Raw genomic sequence first — 18,954 nt, 5'->3', positions numbered from 1 at the left:
GAGTGTAGGCAAACGATTCCTAAAGCTACGGTCTTCCTTCAGATCTCGTGCATAGGGATAGATGGAAGGGAATTACAACAACTGATTGCAACTAAGTCAGTCCTGCTTAGAGTGGGGACGGACAAAAGTACTCCTAGATTCTAAGGGGTCTATGCTGATGAGCGGTGGAGAGGATAAGTGTTCTAAGGGATTGGATAAACAACGTTGCGTTAGAGCTAATTTGTTTGAGTTGTTTGTTGGTTGATTCATTGATTTCTCGCTTGGTGTTCTCCTTTGCTATTTATAGACTTTCTAGAGATGTCGTGAGAATAGCCGGTACTTACATGGGGACATTATATACTACCAATTGTAAAGTGGTGGTTGCCTTTAATCGTTCGTGCTTTACCCTCGCCGAACGCATCCTTATCAAGATAGTCGGTTATAGATCGTGCCTTGATGCTGACGTAGCCCTAACGGTTCCTCGTTCTTATTCACGAGTTACTCAAGCGGTACGACTTTTTGACACTTGGTCATTAATGAGCCATCCTTCGTATATTGAGTGCACGTTATGAAGATTTCGTGCTTGTCACGTAACTGCATCTGTATCGTCAAATCTGACATTGCCAAATATTGCCCAAACATTTACCACCCATTAGCAGCTCCACAACGGATATAACCAAGAACAACCCACTTGGTCCTGATATCCACATATGCCTATCAGCTCCCTTACATGGGAATATAAATGCTCCTACGAGGGTTCAATTAGCTGTGACCAGTGTTCGAAGTATCGGTATCGCTACAAGTTTTGTTGGCTAGGGATTCAAAAACAATATCGATATTCCTAATAATATCATTGATAACTAGAAATGTGGGGAAACATTGAAAAAACGGTGGAATTTTCGGCAAAACTTTAGGAGATGTTAAAATGTATATATTTAAATATTTAGACAGGAAAAAAAGATAGGAAAATCATGATTTAGTATATCGCTGTGGTACGATACACGCAACTAGTTTCTGGAATCTTGGATATCGGCATTAATGTTGCATGGTCTCCAAATATCGGCAATGTCACAATATATCCCAACATATCGCAAAAAGCCCTTTGCCTTTTTACTTTGTATTGACGACATTGTCAATACTAATATACATATCGGTGGTATTGACAGAAGTAGGATCCCTCTTTCAGGAACTCCCCCCCCCCACCTTTCTTTTTCCTTCAAAAATTCCTCTTATCAACCCATTACATGCCTATTTCAAGTCGAGAGAAGAAAATGAAAAAAAAAAAAAAAAAACCTATGTGATTCTTCCACTTTGATGTAGGACATGGCACAGATACATTAGCATGGTTGGACAAAAAGAAGGCCAAACAAAAGCGGAACTAAGCTGTCAGATCTGGGCCCAATCTTACGTAGGGCATGACGTAATTGGGCTCATCCGATTCGAAGAAATTCAATCTGGATAGGGAGAAATTGTCGTTTGATGTGTGAATCGTAAATCAGCCATAACTTTTGATTCAGGTATCATTATGGGACACATGACCTATCATCAATCTTTACTATAACGGGCCATTCAGGGTCAATTGACCCACACAGTGGGTCGCGTCGGTCCGTTTCACAAGAAAACAATTCATTCCAGTTCAAAAATTGGATTTCAAGAAAAATTTACTACTGGCAATTTCGATTTTATTTTATTTTATTATTTTTTTTAATTCCGATTTTTTGTTGTATTTTCTTATTTTTAAGGTTTTTGATTTCCATATTTTTTATAAATTACTTGCAATCATGCTAGGACTCTTCTAGTAAGGTTTATTAGGCTTTAGAAGAGTTTTACTAGAATTAGGACTTCTATTAGGGTTAGATTTTTGCTATTTTCGGTAATTATGAATTAGGTTTTTAACTTTTTCTTTATTAGCAGTGTCATTGAGAAATCAGACAAATTACACAACTATTGATTAATATAAATTCTGAATTTCCTTTTTTTTTTTTTTCTTGTGGATTGAAGGATAACCTTATGGATTAAAGGTTTTGCGCACTTGATGTAGATGGTGATATTCCTCATGACACCCTTCCCTGCGTTAATTGGTATCAGAGTGATGCTTTTACTCGGCTCAACGGAATCTAATTAAGGTTCGGCAACAATCCCATGGACAGTGCACTAGGGGATTATCGTTTGACAATGGTGGCGTTTGAGGCAGCAAAATGGGAAAATCAGTGAGTCACGTAAGGAATGTAGGTAGGGATTAGCCGCATGACCAAAGCCTTAGGACAAACCCGTGTTCATAATAATGAGCACCATGAGATCGGCGATGGAATTCGCGGTTATCATGTTCGTAGTGTGACGCCGATGATAAGTTGCAGACCATTACCTAATAATGGTGAATCGCAGGCCACAAATCTGATTGTGAGGAAGCTGTTGTACAAGCCAAAAGAAGAGAGATTTATGCCAACACAACATCTTTGGAATGAGGTGCACCGTGAACCAAAGGGTCTGTAATCTTATTATAGATGGCAGAAGCAACGAGAATTTTGTGTCAAAGATTATGGTGGAAAAGCTACAATTGAAGACAGAAGGCGCCTCTCTTCATACACAATTGAATGGATTAAGGAGGTCAACAAAACAAAGGTAACTGATGATGTCATATTCCTTTCTCCCTTGGTAAATATTATAAGGACAAAGTAACGTGTGACATGGTCAATATAGAAGCTTGTCACATGTCACTTGGTTGACCATGACAGTATGATGTTGATGCCACGCATAAAGGCTATGATAATATTTTTATTTTTGTTAAAGATTGTAAAAAGATTATCCTCACCCATATGAGAACGGAGAACCAACCTAAAATTTCTAAAGTTGATGGGTAGTCCCTCGTAACCGAACGGAATTTCATCAAAGAATTTGAGGCAGGGGAGATAAATGCATTAGTTGAAAAGAAACAAAGAAGTAGAACCTATGAACATCCCAGAGAAGTTGAAACCAATATTACAGTAGTCCAAGGGGATTATGCTTGATGAACTTTCCGATGAGTTGCCTCCCATGTGGGATATTGCTCTTGCTCAGGCAGAGTTCGCCTTCAACAACATGCAATATTGATCCATCGACAAGTCCCCATTCAAGGTTTGTATGGTTGTGTTCCCAAACGTACACTCAACCTGGTTCCTTTGCCCAAATTATCGACTATGAGTATTGCTGTAGAAAATATGGCAGACTGAATCATGACAATGCACAACGATGTCCAAAAAAAGTTATAGGAGTCCAAGGTCAAGCACAAGGAAGAGGCTAATAAACATCGGTACCCACAAGGTGTTTGAAGTGGATGATAACAAGCTAGTTCACTTACGCATTGAGAGGTTTCTGATTGTGACGTATAAAAAGTTGAGGAATAAGAAGATAGGCCATGTTTCAATCCTTAGGAAAATCAATAATAACACCTATATTGTTGATCTTCCCAAGGGCATAGAGATCTCACAAACTTTCCATGTGGTATACTGGTTCAAGTATTATGAGCCGAGTTTGTTGGATAATTCGAGGACGAGTTCTTTCCAAGTGGAGGGAACTGATGTAGGATGTGGCACAGATACATTCCTAGCATGGTTGGACTAAAAGAAGGCCAAACGGAAGTAGAAGTACTCCATCAGATCCGAACCCAATCTTACATAGGGCATGACGTAATTGGGCCCTAGGTGCTTCCAGTTCGAAGAAATTCAATCCGAATAGGGAGAAATTAACGTTTGAAGTGTGAATTGTAAATCAACCATAACTTTTGATCTGAGTATTGTTATGGGACACACGACCTATCAATCGTAATAGGCCATCCGGGGTCAATCGACCTACTTAGTGGGTTGCGTCGGTCCATTTCACACACACACAAAAAAAAAAAAAACATTTTATTCCAGTTCAAAAACGGTATTTTAAGAAAAATTTACTATTTTTGGTAATTCTAATTTTAGAAAAATTGACTATTTTTTAGTCATTCCGATTTTAGTTGTATTTTGTTATTTTTAAAGTTTTAGATTTCCATCTTTTTTAGAAATTACTTGTAAAATCATGTTATGACTCTTCTAGTAAGATTTATTTGGACTGTTTATTTTTGGAAATTATGCTTTAGAAGGGTTTTAGTAGAATTAGGACTTCTATTAGGGTTAGAATTTTGCCAATTTTGCTAATTATGAAATAGGGTTTTAATTTTTCTTTGTTAGTGGTTTAATTGAGAAATTAGACAAATAACACAATTATTGATTAATAAAAATTCCGAATTTCCCTTTTTTCTTATGGATTCAAGGATAACCTTATGGATTCAAGGTTTTGGACACTTGAGGTTGACGATGATCTTCCTCATCACACCCCTTGGACACTTGAGGTAGACGATGATCTTCCTCTTCACACCCTTCCTTGTGTTACTCCTCTTTCCTCTGTAACACCTCTCTCTCTCTCTCTCTCTCTCTCTCTGTATATATATCTCTAAAACTCCAAGAGTCTTTTCAAAATAAGGAACACAATAAAGGGCCCTTTATTTTCACACACGTGTCACAATGGTTGGCGATACATGGGTCTGCGACTCAGGTGGGCCCCATCGTGATGTTTATGTGAAATCTGCCTCGACCACTAGGTGTCACGCCATGTTAGGTCCATGGCTAAAATGTCAGCTCCGTCTGTGATTCACGATCGGAAATAGCGTACAAGCAATGCTCACCCTCCAAACTATTTCCTTAGCGTGGCCCATGTGAATCATGGATGGGCCTGACTTTTTTGCCCTATTTTTAAATTTTATTGTAGCATCTAATGGTGGGAGTGGATTTTATATAATCATTATAGTGGGCCCTGTAAAAATAAGGGCGAACGTCTCCTTACCAATTATTTCCTTTGGTGTGGCCCACTTGAATCACAGGTCAGCCTGATATTTTGGCCTTGTGACTAAAGTGAAATTACACATCTAATGGTCCGAGTGGATTTCACATACTGCATCACAGTGGGCCTCGAAAAAAATGAAGGGTGGGTGCCCTTAAATTGAGTTAATATGTTTTTTTTTTTTTTTAAAAGAAAAAATCTTATGGACTGATATTTTTTATGGGGCCCACCTTGATATGTGTTGATCTTGGGGAAGAAGAAAGAATGGAAAAAAGAGGAGAGGAAGAAAGAGGAAAACGTGAGAGAGAATTAGGAGCCCTAAACAGCCTTACACACCCCACCTTTTATTTTATTATGCTAGGGCTTTCACTTAAGAGGTGAAATTACAAGAATACCCTCATTACGAGAAGCACATTATCAAAGAGTAAGAATCCCATGTACACACAACCCCAATGCATAAAAAACTAAACGCAATCAAGATGACTACACATGTGACCATTCTTACACCCCCCTTCAAGCAGGAGCGAGCACACACACACACACACACACACATATATATATATATCATAAATACCCAACTTGTCAAAATATCTGTCTAAATGAGTTCGACTTAAAGCCTTTGCGAACATGTTGGCAACTTGGTCTTCAAATTTAATAAATGGGGTTGATATTTCCTTGTTCACAATTTTCTATGTGATGAAGTGACAGCCCACTTCAATATGCTTGGTCCTCTCATGATAAACTAGATTATTGGCAATATGTGATGCAACTTGGTTTTCGCAATATAGATTCATGGGAGTTCAACCACAAAACCTAACTCACACATTAACGTCTTCAACCACACAAGTTCACACGTGGTATGGGCTATAGCCCTATAGTCTGCTTATGCACTAGAACGAGCAATGACCTGCTACTTCTTACTTCTCTAGGAACAAGATTACCTCTTGCAAAGGTACATTAACCCGTGGTGGACCGTCTATGTAAAGGAGATCCAACACAGTCTGCATCAGAGAATCCTTCCACTCTAAGATATCCATTTCGCTTATAGCGAATTCCACGGCTTGGGGCACCCTTCAAATATTTAAGTATGCAAAACATAGCTTCCATATGAGATACACGAGGGACTTGCAAAACTGACTAACTACACTGACTGAAAAAGAAATATCTAGTCATGTAATGGTTAAATAAATCAATTTACCAACCAATTAGCAATATCTGCTTGGATCATCAAACAAGTTCCCTTCATTTGTACTAAATTTAGAGTTTGTGTCAATGGGAGTTGTAACCGGCTTAGCCCTTAGTAAACATGTCTCTTTTAACAAGTCCATAACATATTTCCTTTGCAATAAATTAATCCCCAATTGTGACCGAGCTACATCAATACCCAGAAAGTATCGAAGCTAGCCTAAATCCTTTGTATAGAAGTGTTGTTGTAAGAATTTTTTCAACTCAGATATGCCTTTACCATCGTTTCCAGCAATGATGATTTCCTCCACGTAAACAACAAGAACCAGAGTGGTAGTCTCACTCTTCCTAACAAAGACTGAGTGATAAATCTAACTGCATTTCATCGCAAATTGCATAATCACGTTATTGAACTTGTCAAACCACGTGCATGGAGATTGCTTTAACCCATAAATTGATTTTCTTAGCCGCCAGACTTTATTAGGCTCCCCCTAAGCAACAAAGCCAGGCGGTTGCTCCATGTATACTTCTTCAAGTAAATCACCATTAAGAAACACTTTTTTTTTTTTTTAGTACCTCCAGTTGATATATGGGCCAATCCAAATTTGCAACAATAGAAATCACCACACAAATTGAATGAAGCTTGGTCACTAGGGAGAAGGTTTCAGACTAGTCAACTCCAAATGTCTGAGTATACCCTTTTGCTACCAACCGGGCCTTTAAATGATCCACAGTGCCATTAAACTTGTACTTCACTGTATACACCCATCTACACCCTACCGCACATTTTCCTGCAGGTAACTTTACCATACTCCCTAGTTTGAATTTGATGAAGTGTAGCCATTTCTTCTTCCATAGCTCTTTTCCACCCATCAGTATGAAGAACCTCCTAAAATGATCTAGGGTCAAACACGGATGGCAAGGACAAAGCAAACTGCCGAAAAGAAGGTTATAGACCATTTAAGGAAACAAAGTTGGAAATAGGATGTAGAGTACAAGAACATATACCCTTTCAAATAGCAATAGGTTGATCAACTTCATTCAACAAGTCTAGTGGAGATTGAAGTGGGGGGCTTTCAGATGGATTGGTAGAACTGGCAAAGGGCATATTGCTAGGCACTTTAGTACTTCTCTTGGAATGCCTAGAGTAGACCTGCAACGGTGGAGGTTTTGGATGTGACTCGGTGGCTTGCTTTCCAGGTAAATCTATGTCCGTCACCATCAGAAGGGTGGTAGAGCTTTTGGAGAATTGCAATGTCTTCCCATTGTTTAAGAAATATGGAATATTTTCAAAGAAGGTGACATCCATGGACACATCGTCTACGGGTGATAGGGTTATATGCGCTTATTTTTTGTAATGTTTTGATTTATAAATGTTGATGTCTTTTTTCACAATCATTGAAGTTTCACTAAAAAAATCGACTAATTTCCCCATGTTTCCAACAACAACGATACATTACGCGATACAACTGATATATCCCATGCGATAACCGATATGTATCTGTATCCCAAAGGTGCGATACGTAACACGATACCGATATTTCGAACACTGCTGCCACCACGACCATGACCATGGCCACCTCCAAATCTACCGCCTTGACCACAACCACCACGAATTCCCCCATGACCTTACCCATTGCAGAGATAAAAGTCGAATGATCTGATGAAGTGGAATTTTGAGTAGACATGATAAATGTCCTCTGAACTTTGGCGAATGCTTCTATCACTAAAGGAATTTCACTACCTCCAAGAATCTGAGACCTCACAGGCTCGAACTCAGGTCGAAGGCCAGAGAGAAATTTGGCAACACGAAATTCCTCCCTTTGCCTACGCATAACCTCAAGATCTTTTGACAATGGTTGGGATACATTCAACTCTTCCCACATGCCGCGTAGGACAAAATAATAATCTCACACACTTCTATCGCCCTACTGGAATGCGAATATATTCCATAGGAGTTCATAAATACGAATTAAGTTTTTCTTACTAAAGAGGTCTGGGACTCCTTCAAGGTGTCCCAGACCTCTTTAGTGGTCTTTAGGAAGATAACATTGGCACTGATATGTGGTTTAATGCTATTCCCCAATAATGCCCTAATTTAAGCATCCTCTGCCACCCAATCATCATAATTTGTCGCAGTGATGTTAGTTTTAGGCAATGTCAAATATTAAAAAATTTTCTTTTCAATCAGAAAAACTTCTACAGATGTGGCCCACTATAGATAATTGATGCCATTCAATTTTGTTGATGTTATTTGGAGAGGCACCAAATCTGACGGGGATAAAACACTACTCTTAGGATCATTCTTGGAATCCGTCTGAATAACAACAAATATTTTTTTCTTGAACATAAATCCTCCAACAAACTAACTTACTAAATCAATACTTACTCCTGAGCTTCAACTCGTCTTAATCAACGCAATAAAGGAGGACTTCATGAAACTACTGAATGTTCAGTCTTCAAATCTAATTCCATGCTTCAAAACTAACCATATATTGCATATGGGATGAAAGATAGCCAACTTTGTCCCATAATGCGGGTAGAATGCAAAAGCATGCCTTACGCCCATTCGTTAAACACGATTTCACCACCCATTAACCCCAAACAAATTAGGGTTTCTCACCAAAGAAAACTAAAAATAAATAAAAAAGAAGATAGATAAAGAAGAGAGATCAAGAAGAAATATGGATCAATGTTGCTTTGATACCATGTTGATCTTGGAGAAGAAGAAAGAAAGAATGGAAAAAGGAGGAGAGAGGAGGAAGAAAAAGGAAAACATGAGAGAGAATGAGGAGCTCCAAATAGCCCCACACGCCCCACCCTTTGTTTTATTCTACTAGGGATTTCACTTAAGAGGTGAAATGACAAGAATACCCTCATTATAGAAGCACACTACTAAAGAGTAAAAAACCCATGTACACAACCCAAATGTATAAAAACTAAACCAAATCAAGATCACCACACGTGTGATCATGTCACACATGTGGACACATCACATGTGTCCATACGTGTGATCATGTCACACGTGTGACCATTCTAACAATATTTATGCAAGATCCACACCAACCAGTATCCGTAATCCCACGTTAAGTCCAAGACTAAAAGATCAGGCTGACCTGTGACTTAGGTGGGCACACCAAAGGAAACAATTGGTAATGAGACGTCTACCCTTGTTTTTACAAGGCCTACCATGATGATTATATAAAATCCACTCCCACCATTAGATGCTACAATAAAATTTAGAAATGGGCCTAAAAATCAAGCTCGTCCATGATTCATATGGGCCACACCAAGGAAGTTGTTTGGAGTTTGAACATTGCTTGTACACTGTTTCAAATTGTGTGGTCCACCTGAATCACAAACGGAGCTAAATTTCTAACCCTGGGCCCAACATGGGGTGATACCTGGTGGTCAGGGTGGATTTCACATAAACATCATGGTGGGGCCAACCTGAGCTGTCGGGATCCCTATTCCCTATTTAAAGGCATGCACAAATTGTACATTTATACGAGGCACATGATGATAACACTTGTAAGCATGCACTAAGAAATTGTATATGTGTCCCAAAATTAGATTATTTGCACAACTAACTTGTGGTCAATGTAAGGAGTGGACCCGAATAGGAAGGATCCAATACTACAGAAGTTGGCTATGAAAATTCTTGGCCTTACATGTTCTTCTAGTGGGTTACAAGTGCAATTAGAGTATGCTCAAGTTGGTAAGTTTAGCAATTCACTCAAATGTTGAATATAGACTTGGAGAGTTAAAAACTAAACAACTATTGCTAATTCACTTTCGATTGAAAAATTGGAATGCTATGCAGATACACACCAAAACAAGGAATTGTCTTAAACAAACGAAGCTCAAATAACTTAGTCTTCATCTAATACAACCAAAAGCCACGAGAAAGATTCCATGCTAAGTGAGAAAGCCTGATTTCTATAATCTTATCTGCCTAGATGATTTGGAGGCAGATATCAAGTGGTTTACAATGACAGAAGATTCAGTCTTTACAAGCGTGTACCTAACATGGGACCAAGTTGAGGATGCCACTTTGGATTGACACCATGAGAAGGTTCTTCAACTCAAAGGCGGAGAAAACGGGCAAGCACTAGCACGAGGCCTAGTTGCAGTGAAGGTGAAGAAAATGAGAATGAGATTGAAGAGAAAGAAGAAGAAGATGATCGACCATTGGATGTGGATGAGCAATTTGTGTGCGAACCGATGATGAAAAACGGAAGAGGATGAAGTATACGTTGAAGAAGGAGATGACTTCGACAATGATGATAACAATGAAGACAATGGTAGTGTGCCACGATGGGAGAAGGATCAATATATATGGTTGTATAAGTTGTAAGTTATGGGTTATAACTTGTAGTTATAAACTGTAAATTGTAATTGTAAGTTTGTAGGTTGTAACTTGTATTTTTTTTACCGTTACTTTGTTGTTTGTACTTTGTACCATTTGCACATCAAGTGAAGTAACTCATCAAGTTATCATTTATCAATAAAATTGTTATATTTTTAATAAGTGTTGTTATTTGTTACATGTTACTTGTTAGTGAATTAGAACTTAGAAGATGAATTAGTAAAAGTGCATAACTAGTTAATTATTATAGTTGTGTAACTTAGGGGCTAATTACACAAATTATAATGAAATAGGTTTTAAAAAAAAGGACCACTTCTAGTAATTACATAATTTTTTTCTTAATTATGTAGATTTTTTATATAAAAAAATTCTTCTATTTTTTCCCTTAGAAAAAAGATATTATGTGCGATTACATAATTGATCAGGCATAGCTGATTGCATATGATTGCTTATGCCATTTGACAACATTGATCCATACCAATCTTCCACCCAACCTCAAAAGAATGGGCAATATTTTTAGTCTCTGGACAATGTAAGAGGGAACTCTTAAAAATTAAAAAAAAAAAGAAAATCATTGTTTTTTTTTTTTTTTTTTTTTAGGATTTTTTTTCTTAGGTGATTTTGACCACTCCTTTTGATTTTTGTTGATTCAAAGCTTAGATTTGATGGAGAAATCTTAACTCAAAGCAAAGATGAGCCAGAACTCAAAGGTGACAAAAAATCCATAAAACCTTCATTTTTATTTTTATTTTTCAAATGTTAGTACTTTCTTTTGTAATGTCTACGCATTGATTCTCATGCATTGACATGGATTTGTGGTAAAGAAATAAACATTTATGTTAGTGGACAGGGAAATCCTAATTTCCTCCATTTTTACCCCTCAAATTGAGAAGGAGTGTTTTATTACTTGCATTGTATGGTATTTGAACGATATAAGCTCATCTCAAATATAATTGCATTGCTTTTCTCCAATAGCACATGGTTTAAGCCCTAACAAAATGCAAACTTATTATGTATGGTTGTTCTTTCGCAGTAATTTGATTCCTAAATGTATAAACCTGTGTTTTAACATCTCTTGAAGTTTCATTGAAAATTTCCACCTTTTTGTCAATGTTTCCCTCAATGATATTTTTCTGAGTATTGGTGATATAGATATATCTTTCTGTATCCCCATTCATGATACATGTAATGATATCAATACTTTCAACACTACCTTCAAGCACCATGCGTCTTCCCCAATGGGCACACAATCACCTTCACCCACGCTAAAAGAAAGATAAGAATGGGCCCAAGAGGGACATCACCAGATAAAAGAACCAACCATACAATAAGCGCACCTAACATTTCATGTGTGATACAGGTATGAGTAATTGTGAACTGCCATAGGCACTACCAAAAAAAGTGCACATTTTTATTTGGGGAGTACACTCCTAATCACTAGGATAGAAAGCTCTAATGCAGGAGTCAATTAATTTGATATGTAGATTGTTCTCTAATCATACAGTACACAGGATGTGTAGCTAATGGGTTCGACCATAAGTTCTTAAACTTAGAATGTCATCTCAGGTGGGAATAATAATCATGCAGAATTTTGGCCTGACATTGCTATACTAGCTACTACAGCAGAATAGGTAGTGTTAGTGAGACAGGAACAAATAATCATATTTCTCAGTACATGTCAAGATTACCAAGACAAAAAAAAAAAAAGCCAAGTATAATTGAGGAGCTTGGAGACATCAAAATTATAGTTCCATAGTTTGATAATTGATCTATTACGTAAGAACACTGAGCGCAAGCATATGAGAAACCCAGGAAGCAGCTGCATTCACAGCCATGACAGCTGGCATTACCTCTGCATGCACGGCCACGAGAGTGTGAACTAAGTCCACAGTTGCATCTCGAACACCCTGCAAGATATTATATTTCATGAGATCTTGGCCGAAGCAAAATCATGATTGTTTATGGACAATTTATCAAAAAAAATTTCTACATAGTTGGAATCAGATAAAGAACTAACTGCAGCTTCCTTACTTTGACAGCAGGTGCCCCTCCCCATTGAATGCCAGTGTCCAGGAGATAGTTTACAGCAGCAGATCTAATCAGCCTTGCCTATAAAAGAAAAAAAAGAAAAAAAAAAAAGAGTATGATTTATAGGTGAGTCATACCATCCATGATTTGAATCTTATGATTTCAATCAATTTCTTACGGTTAAATGGAAAGACAGGCATCAGGGTTGTGCACTCAACTGTGGCTGATAAAACTGGAATTTTTCTCATCATCCAATAGTTATGTAGCACCTTCTAAGCCCAAAAATCATTTGCACTTGTGAGGAACTTTTAGTTCTTAATTCTTTTTTCAAAACATTTTTTTGAACAATTCTTTTTCTTTCTTTTTTTCAAAACGTTAAACAATACAAGAAAGAAATCTCGAGATCTCCAGAGCATTCAACAGATTTCAAATCTGTCGTTCCTATGCATTTCCACATCACTGGAGGGCCATTTTCATTTATCTTGCAGCGTTTTGATACAAATGGTTAAACATCAAAATTCCATAGAAAGCCAAGTCCTTATATTGTTTTTCTTCTTTTCTCATGATCACCTTTTGCATGAGAAGAATAAGAGTACTTATGAGCCACAATCCAAACCTGACCTTAAGGAATCTATATCCTTCTTCAATATTAAAAAGAAAAAAAACACAAATGTGGTCCCCTCATATGAACAATTTATGAGTTCTTTTAGTTTTCTTATTGACTTTTTTATACGGACATCAAACCATTCAAAGTATATCAACGCAGGAGGCGTGCATTACCCGTGTTAATGTGGTTAGATGACGGGTATGGGTTGGGTCTCTAGAGGTTGAAGACCTTACACATGTATTCGTGATGTGTGTAAGTTGCTTGGATGAGATATTTCAACTTTTGGATTGCGAGGATAATGTGATCGGACCGTTGGATTGTCGCGACCTATTCACTACCCCAAGTATAGGGTTGCGATATAGAAATAATCTCCATAAGACCGAGGTTGAATCCACAGGGATTGTACCTTGTACGTAATCTGAAAGTAACTCGAACTAAAACTAGACTAAGATGTAATCTAAATCAGGAGAATTAAGATGATAATGGTGAAACACTTTAACTAAAATCTATAAAATTTACAGGTAGGAAACTAGGGTTTCAGAGGATCCACTTGTAGAGATCAGGGAGATCTATGCTTTATTCAAGAACACATCTGGACTAAGAGTCCTATCTTCATCCAGATGGAAAGTATAATATTAAAAATCAACTATGAATATCCTTTGATCCAGTTTTCAAGAGATGAGAGGTATGAGAATTAGACTTGATTCCATCACAAGACCATGCCCATGAGACAAAGTATACAACAAAATTTAACCAATCCACATCCAATCTGAGAGAGTTATAAACGTAGGGAAGGATTCCATCATCCAACCATGCCCGTGAGACAATGGTGAACAATAGGGCTCCTGCGACCATAACCTCTATTCATGCATAGAAAATACCAAAAGATATCGCAGATCCATTGTAATTTGAGTCACAACAAACCATTAAAAACTAAAGGCATTCCATATAATCAAATTAGAATCAACATCAGTTAAATTTAAATCAAAGGCATAAAGAAAAGTCTCCCATCTCACTACAAGTTTCACCTCTTAGCCCTAGCTAAGAGGCTTAGCCAGACGTAGACATGATCAAGCTAAGTAAAGAAAAAAAAAATCAAAACTAAAAGAACAAAAAATATAAGGAAAAACTCTGATTTTTGGTCCACCACACGCCTCCACGGCTGATCTGATGATCTCTCTCTTTTCTTCTCCTTTATATAGGCATGAAGGGGGTCGGTTCGTGGCTGGAGTCGGTGGGAAGTAGTTACGCAGCCAGCAATTACAAACCGCGTGCGCAGCGACAACGAAACGGAAAAAAATTGTGGTTGGATCCTATTTTTGGCGAGAGGAGCGTTAAAAAAAACCAGTTTCTCTCTTAGGTTAGGGTCTTGGCCCTCTGGTGCGTCGACTGAACGGTTCAGATCACCCAACTGATCAGCGATTGTGGCCCACAACTCCCTGCAAATCACGGATGCGTTTGGACGACCGTTTTAGAAAGCTATTATGCTGACGTGTTCAGTGGGCCCTACAGTGATGTTTTGGTAAAATCCACCCCGTCCATTGGATTTCTGGCAAAATTTCAGTCAGAAAAGAGTGGTTTTAGTCGAGTTTTAGTGCGGTCCACTATATTAAATCAATTCGCCATTCATCCCGCATTTTCCGACTATGCACATGTTGTGTACATGTGCATGGGGCCAAAAGGCCACCATGGTCAGGGTCGTGGCCACCCCCTAGACACAATGGACGGTCCAGATCGTCCATTTGGGTGACGGGTGGGGCCCACTAACAAAACTCAATCGGCTTGAGTGCAAACGCTAGGCCTTTGCACGAAGAAGACTCGGTCAGCCCTCTGTTTGACCGGACTCTCTATCCAGTGCACCTCTCGTGCACGTGTACCCTATGTACATGCAATGTACATGTGGGGTCCATCGTGATGTTCGTGAGAAATCCGCTCCGTCTATCCATTTTTCCACCTCATTTAAGGGGTTGAGACTAAAATTGAAGCATATCCAGATATCAGGTGGGCCCCAAATCAGGATTTTAGGGGTTGATCTGTCCGTTGGGCCACTTCCACAAGGATCCAATGACTGAAATTTGACGTGTACGGTTAATTTATGGTCCTCAGGCCAGATGTAAAGTTTCGAGCCGAACGGATGGTTGGAACCCTGCGATCTTGCATTCTGGACGATTTTTAGGCCTCTTAGACTTTAATTACTTAATTTTTCCGGATCTTTGGCATATAAATTTTTCAATCTTGGTCTCCTGGGGTCCGTCCCTTGCCTTGATGATTTATGAACGTTAAAACCATGCTTTTAGCACCCTTTTTCAGTCCAGGCTCCTAAAGTCACCTTGTAACACAAACACGATTAAAATAAGCCGTTAAACAGTATCATGTTCATAAAATCAGGTAATAACTGGAGTCTAATATGCAATATTTGACCCTCAACACGACCCACCTTCATTGTGCTATCATCGGGCATCTTGGATTTGAGTTTATTTTATGCACATTTTATTTATTTGAGTTTTGAGACAGTGCATGCACAATTTTTTTCTTGGAATTTCTTTTTCCTTTTGAAACTTTTTTTGTAGGGGTATTTTGGTCATTTAATGTAATTCCAAATTTTTATGGGTGTTTTGCCTTAAACCTTAAAAAATAATATATTATGTTTATGAAAAAGAGAGCTTTTTCTTCTTCAAAGCCGGACGATTCCGTCTTTGACTTCCAGTGATTGGAAGAGGGCATGAGGCCCAGGGAAGTGATTTCCTATCTTCTCCTTCTTTCTTTTCTCAAGGTATTCTCTTCTTTAAACCTCTTTTCTTCTAAATTCTCTAGATCTAAAAGCCGATTCCTTTTCTTTTCAATCCTAATCATTAGATCTTGGAAGATCTTGATCCCCCCCCCCCCCCCCCCACACACACACATATTTTGATCATCTTCAAATTCCATCACCCAAGGCCCTAGATTTGAACTATAATCAAAGAACCGTCCATTTTTCTGAAATTTTCAGATTTCCCAATCCAGAAAATTCATATTTCCTATATTAGAAAATCCATTTGGATCGTTAGACGGACCCATTGTGAGACGAAAGTCCTATCTTCCGTCGGATCTGACTAAATTCAGATTTTAAGGTTCAATACAATGTCTTTGTGATGGATGGCCGTGACCATTGCTGAATTTTCTTTAGTTTCTTATTGTTTCATGATATATAATGCTGAATTTTTATTATTAATGCTTGTATAAATCTGCCCCTTTTAAATTTCACATTCATTTAGGGTTGGATTAGGCCGTCCTAGATCACTTTTTAGTTGACCCATAGAATTATAGATGAATAACCAAACTACTCCATAGTGAACCACCTAGACTAAAACCTATTTGTGCACATAGAAATAAAGAGAGAAGAAAATAAACTTGTTGATGGACCATATTGATTACACGTGTGGTCCCACATGTCATACGTGTGGTTTAGTGGGATTTAGTTTGGTTTCTGGGCTTAAACATGTGTTGGGTTAAGTCTTAGGCACATGGGCTGATGTACTACAGTGACTTCAAGGGAGAAGCCGCCCCCCCCCTCTTCTCTCTCCATATTACATGTTTAAGAACATGGTATCAGAGTGTCATTGACCCAATCACTTTTCTCATCTTCTTTTTCTCTCATGTCTTCTCCTCTCTTCTTCTTATGGTGGAACCCAAACATGTTTGGGGCTGATCTAACCTAAATCCATAGCATCATTGTTTCACTACTTGGTGAGTTGTTCCTTGAAGGTGTGTGAGACCCACTTTCATGATCTACCACTATGATGGGTTAAAATGGGCCATTGTGCATCTATAGCTAGATTTGAAGAAAATGGTCAGGTTTGAAGACAATAATTGTGTGTGGAAGTTGTTGATGGCCAAGATTGGAGACCAAGTGATGAGTGAAAGACGTGAAGCAAGTAATGTTCCCAGTTGATTTGTGTTCTTGGGATATATGTCATCCTGAAGTGCGTGTTTATTAAGGTTAAGTTGAAAAGTTCTTCCCTTTTACTTTATTTTTCTGAATAAGGATGTCCAAAATGAAGCCCAGAGTAATATCTTGTCTACATCTAAGTTGATGACTTTGTAAATCACATCAACTAAACTTAATGGAGCAAATTACCTACATAGTGGGCCACATTTGTAAAAGTTCTTTAATATATGTATATATATATATATATATATATATATATATTATGGGTAAGAGAAAGTTAGAGTATTTGCCTTCCCCCAAGCCTGTAGAAGTCTCAACAAAATATAAAATTGGGGTAGAAAATGGCCAGATTAGAGCGTTGTTGTAGAATAGTATGGAACCACATGTCACTCTAAATGTCGTCATCCTCTTAACAACGAAAGACTGTCCATGAGAAAACTTGAGGAAGATGCATTCAGGTGAGAAGAACTTTGTATATATGGGTTACTCCAGAATGCTTTTGCTCTCCAACAGGGAGAAAAGAGTGTGGAAGAATATTACTTAGCCTAAAGAGGCATGTGGGTAGAACTGAATGTGTACCAACCATTGTCGACAGATTATGAGACCATGTAGCGACATAAGGAATTCTGTGTTGCTAAATTCCTCTCTGGTCTGTCCTTAGTTTGAGGCTGTAAGAGCTCAGTTCCTTGAAGGTAATAACATGCCATCCGCCATGGAGGCATTTGCCTGAGTTTAGTGTACAACTAATATAAATGCACAAAGTTCATCCTCATCTAATTAGTCTGCATTTGTCTTTACATCTACTGGAGATGGGGGAAGTTGTGGTGGTTGTAGTAGACAATTTGGTGGTAGAGATTCTGGGGGAGGTCGTTGTGGTTGCAGGAATACATAAGGTGGTCATGACAAAGATTTTGGTCGTGGCCATGGTTGTGGTCATGGGAACTGGCAGTGAACTCATCATGGGTCTCAATAATCATACAACTAATAACGTTGGTATTGTGTTGGTAAATCAACTTAGGCAAATTAGGTTAGCTCCTTGGAAGATGGTTTTGAGGGTCATGTCTCAAAGTCTGTACTTTCCACCCATTCTGAACCGAGCACTTCAGGTGGCACAATTACTTTATCCAAGGAAGAGTATGCCAAGCTTCTAAAAGATTGCTCCACTTATGCCTCATCCTCAACCACTCTTGCTCAGTTAGGTATAATTTTTCTTTCTTCTTTTGAGAGTATACTTTGGGTTATTGACTCTAGAGCTTTCGATCATACGACCAGTAAGAAGTGTGTTGTCTCAACTAGTCCAATCTTTCATCTATTTCAACAGTAACATTAGCGGATGGTACTTCAACTTGTAGGGGGTACTGCTCATCCTACCCAGCTCTTTCATCATCGTTAGTTTTTTATATTCCTAATTTTCCTTCAAGTTTATTCTCAATGAGTAAACTAAACAAATCCTTAAACTATTCTGTCAAATTTTATCCGTCTTATTATGAATTTCAGGATCTAAAGATAGAGATACAATTGTTGGAGGACATGAAGTTGTTAGCGGACTTATTTGTGCACCTTATTTGTCAATCATGTGTGTCTGTGTCAGGGAGTCGGTTGCTCATCCTACCTAGCTCTAAGCTTTCGCTATTCATTCCTTAGTTCCGTAAAGATTCTGCGTGTTGTGGTAGACAATTCCACGTAATTTCAATTGGTATCAGAGCTGGTTCGTCCTGAAAGGCTTAACCGCCCGAAGTGAGATCCAAAGGAGTTGTGACATAGAGGTTTCATCTTTTGACTCTATGCATATAGGTAATTCTTACAAAAAATTGATAAAACCCCGTTGTCACATTTGCGAGGGTTATGGTCATGCTGGCTTCTCATGTCCAAACGTATTAAAAATCCAACGAAAGGACAAGGCATCAAAATGGGATGAGTCTGAGGATTTTAAATCAAAATTTGGAAAATCTCATAGTGGTGGAGACTTGGATCAATGCTCACCTTAATAGTCTCCAACACCTCTTCTCTCCC

General features: G+C 38.3%; 1 protein-coding gene across 3 annotated transcripts in view; it reads right to left on the bottom strand.

Annotated features, from left to right (window-relative positions):
• The window catches only part of LOC131245044 (exocyst complex component SEC5B-like), a 132,135-nt gene that overhangs the window by 4,221 nt on the left and 108,960 nt on the right, over positions 1 to 18,954 (bottom strand). For all 3 annotated transcript variants that reach the window (XM_058244223.1, XM_058244224.1, XM_058244225.1), the window contains 2 exons: positions 12,410 to 12,487; positions 12,229 to 12,285 (listed from right to left, as the gene is read on the bottom strand). In XM_058244223.1, coding sequence (XP_058100206.1) covers positions 12,229 to 12,285; positions 12,410 to 12,487 — 135 coding nt within the window. The remainder of the gene's footprint in view (positions 1 to 12,228; positions 12,286 to 12,409; positions 12,488 to 18,954) is intronic.

This window comes from Magnolia sinica, chromosome 5 (genome assembly GCF_029962835.1).
Source record: "Magnolia sinica isolate HGM2019 chromosome 5, MsV1, whole genome shotgun sequence".
In the NCBI taxonomy this organism is placed as follows: domain Eukaryota; kingdom Viridiplantae; phylum Streptophyta; class Magnoliopsida; order Magnoliales; family Magnoliaceae; genus Magnolia; species Magnolia sinica.
The sequence above is the reverse complement of the archived record's forward strand: the minus strand, read 5'-3'. Positions and strand labels throughout refer to the sequence as shown.